We start from the raw sequence: 14,196 nt of genomic DNA, 5'->3' as shown, positions 1-14,196 counted from the left end.
CACGGTGCTCATAAGCCGATCCTAAACAAGGCCAAAGAACCAACAATGATGTTGATCCGCGGAACATCCTGTTTAGGACTTGCGAACGCCACCCTACGTGCCACTGGATCCTCCCCCCCTTTGTAAGGCCTAACTATTGCAGATATTAAACTAATCCTTGCATAACAAGGAGCAATCGTAACGGATCAGATCTACTAGATGATGAACAAGCAGGGTGCCGCCCCCACGCCTGAGATAGGCGTGAGGGCGGCTAGACATGCAAGGGTTGCACTACGTAAGCATGTTTATACGAAGAGCTATGCTAACCCTAACACATCTATGATAACTACGTTGCGCGCCATCAAAGACGCTTCAGTACGCGCAACGCATGAACAACGTGGGGCTTGTGCTGCCTAGATCGCAAGATGCGATCTAGGCAGCATGTCGCTTACCTGATTGAAACCCTCGAGACGAAGGAGTTGGCGGTGCGCCGAGATTGGTTTGTTTTGGGGTGAACGTTGTGTTGTTGTTTATTCCATAAACCCTAGATACATATTTATAGTCCAAATGGACTTTCTAATTCGGACGTGCACCTAACCGTGCACGAGTAAAACTCTAACTTTTAATCTAAAGATACGATCTACTATATTACAGATACAATGAGCAATTCAGCCCAATTTCGTGTATAAGGCCAATTCTTGTTTTTCCCTTCCATGTATATCTTCAAGTCTTTCTCAATCGTGGCCCACCTCTGACTCGGTCAAATTCTGGTGATAACAGTTAGTAAGCTACATTGTGAGGTGTATGACGACACTTGTGACGACTATGTACCGAGACTTCTAACTTTGTGAAACTTCATCGTTGGTGTTGCATGTGTGTTGTATGAATCAACATTTCGAAACGAGACTTGCCTATTTGTGTATTGATACCGAAATGAGACTTGGCTCTCTATGTGTTTTCATATTGCATGTACTGCTGTATAAATATGTATTGTATTGGATGCTATATGTATTGTTGTATAAATATATACTGTTGTATAAATATGCATTGTAATACGCTGGAAAAAACTGTAAAAATTGGATTTTCGAACTATACCACCGGCGCACCTCCATGCCCTACTGTCGGCGCACAGCACACGCGCCACTGCTGACAGCCCTACTGCCGACGCAGCACAACGTGCGCCAGCGGTAAACAGCTATTGCCGGCGAAGCTGGCTCGATGCGCTGGCACTAACTGAACTACCGCCGGCGCACCGTCCGGTGCGCCGACAGTAGCCAGTTACCACCGGCCCGTTCGCATCGGCGGGCTCTGGTGCGCCGGCAATTAATAGCCCAAAACGGTGCATCGACAATAGGCCTTTTTCTAGTAGTGCCATCAAGGTGCGCTTTAGTCAATCTCGTAATCTAACGGGCTCCAAGACGCAACAACACACACACATATTATTGTTGCCTATATCTTATCGCAACCGAGATGGTTGCAATGTATTTATATATGCTTGCTATCTATCTCTTGATGTCCATTTATGCATGTTTTTGTGTCAACATAAATGCATGTGCGGCCTATAAGAAAATCCTGTTTTAAAATATTATATGGCAGCATGTACAATATTGTTGTCTATTTCAAACATTAGATGGTAAATTTTAGGTAGATTTAAGTAGTAATAACTTTTCAAATTCATTGGAACGGTTGTGACGAGTTGTTCAGACATTGACATTTAAGTCCAAAGCGTTTTCAGCACTAACTTCTAGTGTATGCACGGAAGGTGTTTAGATCACGTGGTAGCCAATTTAATTAATTAGTTGACCAAAAACTCTAATGAAAATCAAGATGCATGTATTGTATGAGAATCTGATGAGAAACATGGTGCAAGACGTGAACATATATTGTGCAACTCCCATCCTTATCGCAAACTAGTTCCTTGCATGCATTTTGTGTGCATATCATCCATCGACGTCCATTCTCAAGCATTCATTTCCATATGTCAAATGTCGATTTAGACGCATAGGGTGCCATTTAATCAAATCATGCACTTCCATATGTCTTTCATGCTCATTCATCTATGGATATGTACGTGATAAATCGCTCATGGTAACACTAGCTGAATACAAATCTAAATTGCACGAACATTTCTCATGCCCATAATATGGTGAATTGATGTTCTCACAACGGCCATCAATGGACCTCTTGAATAAGGTGGTAGGGGTACTCACTCTAGCACGTCACTAATGCACATGTGCTACTTAAGGCAGTGTTGAAGTGCATGAAAGCATTACCAGTATGGTTGTTGCACCATGTGGTGTCACAACATTACTCTCTTCCTAGTATAGAAGAGAAGAGACCCTTGTATTTGCAAACAAAGCATCGGACATTTACGGAAGCGAAGGAAGGAGTAGAAAAAGTTTTAGATACATATGTCGCTTACGCCAACCCATTGACACAAGTTACTAGCTAGAACTAGGAAGCATCGGGATTGTTGTCCGGGACCTTAGACACAATGTTTTCTTGGGAACTACATCATGCGCCTAAGGATACTATATGCCACCTAGGCCTTAGCTTACAAGATCACAACAAGGTGGATCCCAACATGGGATCCCGTTTTCTATTATGTGTCTCCCCGCAAATATTGATGCGTTAGATATGATCACCCTTAGTGATGCATATTAATTAGCCAGCGAAGAAATGCCATCAAGCAACACTTTCAGAGATGTAGTCTCAGATTTCAATGATGCTTTGCACACACTTGTCTGTGTAAAATGTTGTCGAGTTTAATGGAAACACTTTCTATAAAAATGAGTATTTTTTGGATTATTTTAAGAAATCCAAGTGCCAACCAATACCCCAGATTCACTAGGGTGTGATCAAACCACACGAGAGCCCATGGTGATTGTAGAATCACACGTTGACCTGGTTTACACACTATTAGATGTCTTCCATTCTAGCTCACCGGGACTAGAGTAGCACACACACAAACATGTGGTAGTCCTCTCCAAAAATTAGACTCACTTGAATACATTTTTATGAGCCTTTTAAATTTGTTTGTTAGTGGCACGAGCCCTTCATCTAAACAAGTTGATAACCATATTCCATGTCACCTATATAAGACGGAAATACACAGTATACAATGGACACATCTCTTTGATTATCTCTAACGCTTAATTTTTGCATGCTTTTAAATTATGGATTTGTTAAGGTCAAACAAGAAAACGTGTGAGTAAGAGAAGACATCTCGTAAAATGAAGATGTTTTGTTTTTTCAACTAAGAGATCTTAGCTAGTGCTAGTAAGAAAAGACTAACCTCTTTCCATTTCTGCTCCATCTCATCAATTATTCTACGTGAAATCGTTAAACTATCATCATTGTGCATGCCCTAATGATTGCTTCACCGTTTTATTAGAGAAGAAGATTGGTAGCATGAAAAAATAACTTGACACCACAAGGCCATCAACAATCCGGCTTTAGTTGGGCCTGTAGACAACCTAAACACTAAACATACATCTCTACTTGATGAGCCCAGCTAAACAATCTGATATATTCCGGCCCGGCCCGGTCCGGATTTTCGCGATCCCATCTGACTTTCTTCTTCCTCGCTCCATTCATGCTCACCACACACCCAGAAACCCCACAGAACCCTACAACCACCTCCGCGCGCCGCCGCTCGCCATGGCTGCCGCTGCCGGCGGGGCAGCGGGGCAGCTGGGCACCTGTGGCGCGTGATCCCGCGCCTTGTCCTGGAGACCGTCCTCCACAACCACACCCTCCACCCGCGCGTGCCGCAGCCGCTGCTCCTCCTCGGCCCGCGCGGCGTCGGCAAGGCCACGCTCCTCCTCAACCGCCTCCCCCCTCAGTGGTCCAAGCCCCCGCACTACGCCGCCTTCGTCAACTTCCTCCATCCCGCTCCCACTTCCCCCCACCCACGCCACCACGGCGTTGTGGTCTGTCTTCGCTGACTCCACGGCCCCTCCCTTCCCTCCGCCTCCAGCTCGAGTCCGCGCTCGAGGAACTCACTCGCACCGCGGTACTATTAGTTGGCATGGACTACTAACACCTTGTACAAGGGGTGGTGATAATTTTCTGATGCTTTTTAGAGTACGTTATTTTGCTCATTACCTATCGACATTTATATGTGTACATGTCATGTGCATTATTGCATCACATGTTGTGACCCTTTGCTCTTCCTATTTAAGAGAAAACCTAAGTAGCTAGTATCCTTACTCACAAACAAGTTATCTAAGTTTTACCAAAGAAAAAACAATGAGTATAGCTAAGGCTGTAGCTACATATTTACAGCACCCTGTATGGTTTCTACATAGGAGTAGGAAGCATCAGGATTTGGCGACATTGGGCATCATAGCAGAATCGTGAAGGAACATTCTGGCACCACTCGCAAGCCACACTTTCATGGATCAAAGCATGGGAGCCATATGTTCACACTAAGTGGGATGTCCTTCCATTCGCCACATTAGGAGCAAAATCCTGCCACCAAGACACAGTGTTCAGCTTTGTTGTGAGCAAAAATAAGGCACGCGACAAATAAGATGTTTGCCGGAGCAGTAAACATGTACATATGAAGTTACCAACTTCCTACAGTGATGGCAGGTTAGAGCGCTCATTAATTAAATGAAAGAAAAGTTAATGGTCATCAGGGTGCGCTTTAGTCAATCTTGTAATCGAACGGGCTCCAAGACGCAACAACACACACACACACATATTGTTGCCTATATCTTATCATAACCGAGATGGTTGCAATGTATTTATGCTTGCTATCTCTCTCTTGACGTCCGTTTATGCATGTCTTTGTGTCAACATAAATGCATGGGCGGCCTATAAGAAAATCCTGTTTTAAAATATTATATGGCAGCATGTACAATATTGTTGTCTATTTCAAACATCATATGTCGAATTTAAGGTAGATTTAAGTAGTAATAACTTTTCAAATTCATTGGAGTGGTTGTGACAAGGTGTTCAAACATTTATGTCCATAAAAATCAAAGCGTTTCCAGCACTAACTTCTAGTATATGCACAGAAGGAGCTTAGATTACGTGGGACATGTTTCCAAGGGTAGCCAATTCAATTAATTAATTGAATAAAAACTCTAATAAAAATCAAGATGCATGTATTGTATGAGAATCTGATGAGAAACATGGTGCGAGACGTGAACATTGTGCAACTTCCATCTTATCGCAAACTAGTTGCTTGAATTATGTGCATATCATCGGTTGACGTCCATTCTCAAGCATTCATTTACATATGTCAAATGTCGATTTAGACCCATAGGGTGCCATTTAAGCAAATCATGCACTTCCATATGTCTTTTATGCTCAATCATCTATGGATATGTACGTGATAAATCGCTCATAGTAGGGCTAACTAAATACAAATCTAAATTGCATGAACATTTCTCCTGTCCATAATATGGTGAATTGATGTGCTCATAACGGCCATCATGGACCTCTTGAATAAGGTGGTAAGGGTACTCACTCTAGTACGATCACTAATGCACATGTGCTACTTAAGGCAGTGTTGAAGTGCATGAAAGCATTAATACTATGGCTGTTACTCCATGTGGTGTCACAATATTACTCTTCCTAGTATAGAACAGAAGAGACCCTTATATTTGCAAACAAGGCATAGAAGATTTACGGAAGCGAAGGAAGGAGTAGAAAAAGTTTTAGATACATATGTCGCTTACACCAACCCATTGACACAAGTTACTATCTAGAATTAGGAAGCATCGGGATTTTTGTCCGGAACCTTAGACACAACGTTTCCTTGGGAACTACATCATGCGCCTAAGGATACTATATGCCACGTAGGCCTTAGCTTACAAGATCACAACAAGGTGGATCCGAGCATGGGACCCCGTTTTCTATTATGTGTCGCCCCACAAATATTGATGTGTTAGATATGATCGCCCTTAGTGATTCCTACTAATTGTCCAGCAAAGAAATTTCAGGAACCAACACTTTCAGAGATGTAGTCTCAGATTTCAGAAGATTCACTAGGGTGTGATCAAACCACACGAGAGCCCATGGTGACTGTAGAATCACACGTCGACCTGGTTTACACACTATGATATGTCTTCCACTCTAGCTCACCGGGACTAGAGTAGCACACACACATCTGGTAGTCCTCTCCAAAAATTAGACTCACTTGAATACATTTTTATGAGCCTTTTAAGTTTCTTTGTTAGTGGCACGAGCCGTTCATCTAAACAAGTTGATAACCATATTCCATGTCACCTATATAAGATGGAAATACATAGTATACAATGGACACATCTCTTCAATTATCTCCAACACTTAATTTTTTTTGCATGCTTTTAAATTATGGATTTGTTAAGTTTAAACAAGGAAACATGTGAGAAGACATCTCGTAAAATGAAGATGTTTTGTTTTTTCAACTAAGAGATCTTAGCTAGTGCTAGTAAGAAAAGACATCTCTTTCCATTTCTCCTCCATCTCATCAATTATCCGTGGAATTGTTAAACTATCATTATTGTGCATGCCCTAATAATTGCTTCACCGTTTTGTTAGAGAAGAAAATTGGTAGCATGAAAAAATAACTATCAATCATGTATTGTTGATGCTTCTGGTTCGGTGGTGCTGGAGTATTCAGTGGTGCTGGAGTATATACTATGCATAATATCTCCTAGCAATGATCATGCCAATCTTCAAGAAATTGTGAGTGTAGCGGACTGGTACATTTGGTGGCAAAGGCGTGAGATGGTTAAAGGAGTGCAAGTTGTTTCTGCCACTAGCTATGCGTTTGCAATCAACGCGTTAACAACCAACTTTGTTTCGGCAAAGATTTTTGCAAAACAAAAGAATGTGGCTTGATCAAAGTCGGTGCAAGGATCATATAAAATGAATGCTGATGCTTCTTTCTTCAGCGATGGGTTTGGTGCGGCGGGAGTCGTCCTTCGAAACTGCCGCGGTGAGGCAGTGGCTGGCTGAGCCCGCTCGTTTGAGAATGTTCTAAATGCTGCAGCGGCTGAAGCGTTAGCCCTTTTGAGAGGTTTGGAACTCTTAGAACAATTGGGTTGTGCATCGGTGGTTATTGAGTCAGACTCTATGGAATTGATACATGCTTGCAATGGTGAGATGGAGATTTGGAGTCCGCACTCAGCTAGAGTGTTTTTCAAAAGCGAGTACGATCAACAATGTCTCTTTTCAACATTATCCTAGGGATGCAAATAGGGTGGCTCATAATCTAGAAAGGAATGCTTATAGAGGAAAGAATTTTTGTTTTGGGATGGTGATCCTCCGGGATTCATCCTACCAGATGTAATAAAAGATGTAATAGTTCTGTTAAATGAATAAAGGCCACTAGGCATTCCTTAAAAAACAAACTTAACATCACACCAAACATACATCTCTACTTGATGAGCCCAGCTAAACAATCTGGTATCTTCCGGCCCGGCCCGGCCCGGATTTTCGCGATCCCATCTGACTTTCTTCTTCCTCGCTCCATTCGTGCTCACCACACACCCCGAGAAACCCCACAGAACCCTACAACCGCCTCCGCGCGCCGCCGCTCGCCATGGCTGCCGCCGCCGGCGGCGCAGCCGGCCGCCCGTGGCGCGTGATCCCGCGCCCCGTCCTCGAGACCGTCCTCCACAACCACGCCCTCCACCCGCGCGTGCCGCAGCCGCTGCTCCTCCACGGCCCGCGCGGCGTCGGCAAGTCCACGCTCCTCCTCGACCGCCTCCTCCCCCAGTGGTCCGAGCCCCCGCACTACGCCGCCTTCGTCGACTTCCTCAACCCCGCCCCCACTTCCCCCGCCCACGCCCACGCCACCGCGGCGCCGTGGTCTCTCCTCGCCGACCCCACGGCCCCCTCCCTCCCTACCCTCCGCCTCCAGCTCGAGTCCGCGCTCGAGGGACTCACCCGCGCCGCCGTGCTCAAAGGCGCCGTCGGCTCCAAGGACGTGCTCGCCGCGCTCTCCCGCTCCCACGGCCTCCACACCGCGCTCTCCCGCCTCGCGGGCCCCGCCGCCGCCCGCGGCCGGGGCACCAGCTCGGTCCCGGTGCTCTGGGCGAGGGCCGTGCTAGCCGCGACCTCCTCCGCCCGCGGCGAGGACCCCACGTTCCGCATTGGCGAGGGAGAGGCGGCCAACTGTTCCATGGAGGAGACGGCGTACATGCAGGAGGCCATGGCGGCGCTGCGCGTGGCCAAGGAACTGCTCCGGATGCAGGAGGGGTGGAGGAAGGAGGCGTTGCGGGAGATGAATAGGACGGGCCGGTTCTCGCGCCCGCTGGTCAATTCAGCCACGGACTGGCCGTGCCTCCTGCTGGACGTGCTGTCAGGCGCGGCGGAGGTGGATTTCTTCCAGGTAGAGTTTTGTGTGATCTCAGTTTGGTGTGAGGATTCATGTGGAAAACATTGAGGCATTATGTACCAGTTTGACAGACTTTTTTTTTTGGTGTGCAGCCAAAGCTGGTGCTGAACAATGTGGATGTACTCAAGAGGGCGACGTGTGAGGATGACACTATGGTGCCTGCAGCAATGTACCATGACAGCTTCATTTGGAGGTTGATCGCACTTGGTGCCAATGAGCAGTGCTTGCCTGTGTTTATGTCGACCTCAGATGGGTAAGAATCTCTCTAAATTGTTCTGCATGATATATTTGGTAAATCTCACATTACATGAATGATCAGGATGCATAGAGACAGGGGTGAATGCTACAAGATTTGCATCAAGATTGAAAAATCTTGCATTTGTTGAACATAAAACATCTGATCTGATGCATAGAGACTGGGGTGAATGCTAAAATACTCAAACAAACCTTGCACTGGTTGAACACAAATATCTAATCTTCTTATACCATTTTAGGTTTTACCATGCCCTGGTGCCTTGTACCACTGTCACTCCTATCTTCTGATTACCATGGCATATCCAAAATACCCAAGATACAGTTGATCCTGTTATCTAGCTTTGTTGTGATAGTTGGCTATCCGGGCTGTATTTTTCTACTTATTACTGCATTAATGCCAGAACATTCCACATGTAAACTGACGAAACCATGTCCCTGTTCAAATCTTTGCAGATACTATTCTTCTCAAGCATTTGTTGATTTCGGTTTTCCTAATATCTTCATTTCTCGCGAGGTATGCTTAGTTTACTCTTGGACCCTTGCTTTTTTCCTTCTTTACCAATTTTTACTTAAGTCACGATTATTTGATACCACAGACATTTGGTTGGACACAACAAGAAGCTAAACTGCATATGGTTTCTGAGTTCTTCAGTGAAAAGGAGGTAGTAAGATTTTGTACTTACTAATTCTGTTCTGTTTCCCCCTTGAGCAAACCCTGTGCATAATTTCCTTCCCATGTTTATTGAAGTTGTAGTGGAAAGTTGTTGATGAGATTCTTGGGACAAACACACGACACCTATCTGAGATATATATGCTGAAGCAAAAGGCCAGTCGCCCAGAGTAAGCAACATACCCATTTTTCTGTCACTAATCTTGATATGATAGCCTTAGTAATAATATTCTCTGATGTTTTGTGGGTCAGTGTCATAAATAAGTAAAATAATTACTATACGCTTGATGTTCTTGCGGATTATATATCATTTTGTTGCAACCACCTGCTGTGGGAGCTTCTAGCACTGGGTCTGTCCTATCCGTAAAAAGGACAAAATGACCAAGTTTAGATACTTTTATCCTTTGTCACGACTGCTATTAACTCGACTGTTTTAGTAAATCATTTGGATGTTTTGATTTCTAATATCCCTGCTTGTGGTATGTATTACTCTATTATAGGTTTAATGTTTATATACCCTACATTAGAAGAGTTTGAGGTCTGTAGACCTCAGCTCATGCCTTCTTATTTATTTTGGAACTTATATAGTATTTGCTAGCAGATTTATGCTATACAATTAAGTCCTCTTGAGTAACAGAGTTTCATTATGTTTTCAGTCTTAAACAAATATACTACACATATATGATTAAAGCACCAACCTCAGTTTGTTCGACACTGCTGTTTGCCCATGCTTAATGCAATTGTTATTCTAATTTGATCTCCTTTGCGTTGCAGGGTTTTGCATGACACAAACATTGAGGAAATTGTTGACACATACCTGGCACACTTGCAAGTAAGTAAAATTTCAGCCAGAGCTGAGACAAGTACCACTCCCCTCAGCTTGGATAGCTGTAGTTATTTCCCGTTTCCAAATTTGCTCTTTCATTGAAACGCATGCTTTTGCATTGAATATCAGAACTAGGAGAATGCAGTTAAAATAGGAGGGAAAAGAGCATGATTGTTGTTTCATTTCTTCTCACCAGGTATCTGTTGTGAATCCTGCTATGGATACAGCATTGAGTATGGTGCAGAAGTTCGCCTCTGATGTTCGCGAGGGTAAAATACCAGAAAACAGACTGTCTTTTGGTGCACCCTGGAGACATCCACCCAGGACTGACAACCCTGATACGTCATATAAGTGGGCAAAGATTCAACTGATGGATTTTGTCCAATCCTTTGTAAACGCTGAATTTGGGGTAACTATTATGTCCCTTCTGCTAGCCAGGCATTTGCACTTTTGCTGTAATAGAAATAAAGATGGCATGCAATAGGGGAAGTGACAAACTTTCCCATTTTTCCACTTTCAAGCATACATGGAACATTTTAGCTCATGTATTATTGGATTTCCAGAGTGTTAAGAGTATTTTCTTTGTGTATTTTACAGTTGAACTACCTAGCAGATGATAGCCTGGAAATATTGGATGATCCTGCAGCAGTGGCTATGATGGAGGTATTTCAATCAATCTCTGTATGGTATTATTACAATCTGCATTGTAAAAAAAAAGGTTTGACCATCAGTATTGAAATAATCACCAACATCAACATTACTAATTGATATTAGTAGATCCATCATGATAATAATTTTATAATGTTACTCATATTTGTTTAAAGCACCATATTTTCATGAAAATAGTCTATAGAATGGTCAAAGTGACATCTTGGAGGCACTGTCAATGTCTATATTGGCCTGTACTGTTACTCAGATGGAGTATTGGCGTAATGATATCATGCTTACATGGTTGCTGTTTCTAGGTCGGCCTACTTTATCAACAGAGAGAACCATCCTTTATGCGACCAATCACTCGTGGGATTCAGCGCTGTCTTGCTAGATGGTGCGTTCTTGTACTCCTTGCACGCTGATGTTCTAGCGAATAGTTTGTTTCTGATGAAATTCTTTATTTGATTATGTCTAGGCTTGTTCAGCAGAGATTAGAGTTGAACCTTCAAGAATCAATATCATTCTTATGGCAACGTGCAATACGTGGGCGAAGCTACCGGCACTTGATGAAAGAAATCGGCTACAAGTAACAAGCTATGTAAGAAGGTCTCATATATTCACTCCGTTATTTTGAACTTGAAGTGGGACCCTTACATTTCATTTGTTATGCAGATTATGTCAAGAAAATTATCTTTTGTCTAGAAGTGATTTGAATGAACCAGGAACCATTTTCAATTCTATGGTGTGGAACTGACTTGTTATTTTGATGGATTTACCCTCTAGTATCCATAAGATTATGTGAAGCACACATGTGATTTCACAACCACTGACATGCGAATGTAAGTTAATTCACCTGTCATAAGTTATAACCATTTGCCATGTTTCTTTCAATCAGTAGTAACCTGGTATGAGTGGTTCTTATAGATTGGAAGAATTATTCCATATGTTGAGCTTTTGTCTTAGTGGCTTCAACTTGCAGCATTGCATTATTTAGCGTGAAAAGAATAATCCCCTATATAGAAGTTGATTGCCGCAACTATACTTCAAACAGTTTTCTGAAAAATCAAATTAAGTGTAATTATTAATAATAATAGTAATAAAACAATTGTAGTCTTCTTCGAGCAGGCCCTCCTGTGAAAGAGGCCGGTGTCTGCTGTTTGTGTTCCTGTTGCCCTGGTGATTGCTTCGCAGAAATGTCTGCCTCCAAATGTGCACCTTGGGCTCACCCACTCTTCCAGTTAGTTTGATTTATTTGCTAGTAACTACGAAATCAGGCTGCGTCTCCATGTTTTGTTGGTAGTATGGTGCAAAATCAGGAAAGCCTATTGTGTCTCGAATTTGGATACTCAGAACAAGACACTGGCCTAGTTTTTGTGAATGCATATTTTCTTCTCTTATTTCATCAATAACATGTCCCATATTGCTCCATTTTGGCATTTACATTTTGAGATGTGCACAACAACCAACCCATACTATTTATTTTTATACTGAACCACTGGTAACGTTTTATTCAGTAGCATCTAGTTGCATACTTCTGTAAACTAAATAGTAAAGTGTGCATACAGACATAACCATCACGTGAGTAATGTTTTATTCGTAAGTAATGTTATATTCAGTAGCACCTAGTTGCATACTTCTGCAAACGAAATGGTGAAGTGTGAGCATACAGTACTTAGTAAAGAAAGGAAAGTTCTTTGGTTTACAGTACATTGATCTTGGCCTGATAATATGTGTACTATCAGAGCCATACTTTAATCCTCAGTTGGCTGAACCTTTTAGGTTTTGTGTAAAATCAAATTAAGTGGGAGTAATAAGGAACAATTGTAGTCTCCTTCCAGCAGGCCTTCCTGTGAAAGAGGCCAACGTGTCTGCTGTTTGGGTTCCTGTCGCCCCGGTGATCATTTCCCAGAAGTGTCTGCCTCCGAATGTGCACCTTGGGTCACGAACTCCTCCAAAGTTAATTTGATTTATTTGCTAAAAACTATGAAATCAGGCAGCATATCCGTGTTCTGTTGTTGGTAGCATGGTGCAGAATCAGGAAGGCCTATTGTGAATGTGAATATTCAGAACAAGACACTGGTCTAGCTTTGTGAATGCGTATTCTTCTCTTATTTCATCAGTCAAATGTCACATATTGCCCATTTCGGCATTTACATTTTAAGATGTGCACCACAACCCACCCATACTCAACAGCTAGGAATGTTTTATCTGCGAGTAATCTTTTGCTCATTATAGCACCTAGTTGCATACTTCTGCAAACGAAATGGTGAAGTGTGTGCATACAGTACTTTAGTAAAGAAACAAAAAATACGTTGGTTTATAGTACTTTGGTCTTGGCCTGATAGCCATACTTCAATTTTCAGTTGGTTGAACCTTTCCTGCTCTTACTTTTTCAGGATGGCTCAGAAATTTTTCATCATGGTTGCCAGAGGTGGACGTCTTTTTTGTACTACGCTAACAAGTATATCTATTGTGGTAGCACTATGGTTCTTTTTAGGTCTCTTATTTAAGTATTTATACACCATTTTGGATGAGACGTTGCGAACAGAGAATCTCGCTCAAGTAGCAACATGAGTTGACAGAAAACCACTTTTATCGTTTACATACTCTGGTAGTAGGCAATAAGCTCCGATTTTTTGGGTGGATGTTTTTGTAATTCAGCATGATCAGATTATATACCAGTTCATGCTCTGATACACATAATAATACTGTGACTCATGGCTTGGTAGGACAGCCATGCTCACTATGTTCATGTGTGACCAATATGAATAGGCCTTGCATTGCTAATTTGCTTGTCTCTGGAAGTGGCTGGTTTGCTCTTAAATCTTTTGTTGATGAAGGCGGAACAAGAGCCCCTCTCTCTACCTTATACATTGTAACTAATTAAGCGGTTTGTGGATGGCATCTGTTCACTACTTGGCATTTGCTCAGAAAATATTAGAAGTGCAAATGTTCTGGAGTAGCGAAGAAACATTGGCAACAACTCCAGGAGGACACTCTCTATACCTTGATACATTGTGTCTAGCAAGGGTCTTAAAGCACACTTGAGGTTATGCTCACTCTCTCGTCGGTGAACGTGAATCTCCTATTAGCCAAGTTCGTCGAGGTGATGGAGCAAGCGCGGAGTGGAGAAGGCCACTTTGGAGTGAGAGCAGCTGCAATATGTAGACGTGAAGACTGCAGAGCGCCAAAATTTACAAATGAAACTTGTATAACATGGACAAGGATTTATTCAGGTTCGGACCCATGATGCAGGTGACAACCCTACACATTTCCTTGCTGGTAGACAGGTAGAGTACTATCTCTTCGGTCCTTTTTAATTAACTCAAATTTAGTACAAAGTTGTACTAAGTTCAAGTCAATTAAAAGAGAGCGGAGGCAGGATATTTTTTATGTTTCTGCTCCCAAAGATATTAGCTGGCCTATGATTGGCACGTACACCGTTTGAGGTTCGAATTCTCAAGTTTAGAACTTTTG

General features: G+C 42.8%; 1 protein-coding gene across 4 annotated transcripts; it reads left to right on the top strand.

The window, feature by feature from the left end:
• Positions 1–7,419: 7,419 nt before the first annotated feature.
• Positions 7,420–13,506, top strand: LOC127300583 (uncharacterized). Of its 4 annotated transcripts, none has more exons than XR_007851397.2 (12): positions 7,420–8,311; positions 8,410–8,570; positions 9,026–9,086; positions 9,169–9,234; positions 9,327–9,412; positions 10,017–10,074; positions 10,265–10,477; positions 10,666–10,731; positions 11,034–11,113; positions 11,208–11,317; positions 11,392–11,558; positions 13,116–13,506. XR_007851397.2 is itself a non-coding variant. In XM_051330715.2 (11 exons), exons 1-10 carry the CDS (start codon positions 7,520–7,522, stop codon positions 11,307–11,309), a joined length of 1,698 nt encoding a protein of 565 aa, XP_051186675.1. In that variant the 5' UTR covers positions 7,423–7,519; the 3' UTR covers positions 11,310–11,317; positions 13,116–13,506. The 4 variants fall into 4 exon arrangements, 1 of the variants encoding a protein (XP_051186675.1); XR_007851396.2 differs by having other exon boundaries at positions 7,424–8,311; positions 11,195–11,317; XR_007851398.2 differs by lacking the exon at positions 11,392–11,558.
• Positions 13,507–14,196: the final 690 nt, after the last annotated feature.

This window comes from Lolium perenne, chromosome 5, assembly GCF_019359855.2.
Source record: "Lolium perenne isolate Kyuss_39 chromosome 5, Kyuss_2.0, whole genome shotgun sequence".
In the NCBI taxonomy this organism is placed as follows: Eukaryota; Viridiplantae; Streptophyta; class Magnoliopsida; order Poales; family Poaceae; genus Lolium; species Lolium perenne.
This window is presented reverse-complemented; position numbering and strand designations above follow the sequence as displayed.

Bases quoted from the DNA above. Each gene is read 5' to 3' on its own strand.
- LOC127300583 (XM_051330715.2), top strand. From the start codon at position 7,520: ATGGCTGCCGCCGCCGGCGGCGCAGCCGGCCGCCCGTGGCGCGTGATC. The intron at 8,571-9,025 runs GTAAGAATCTCT...AAATCTTTGCAG, and splicing joins TTTATGTCGACCTCAGATGG to ATACTATTCTTCTCAAGCAT. The intron at 10,732-11,033 runs GTATTTCAATCA...TGCTGTTTCTAG, and splicing joins CAGCAGTGGCTATGATGGAG to GTCGGCCTACTTTATCAACA.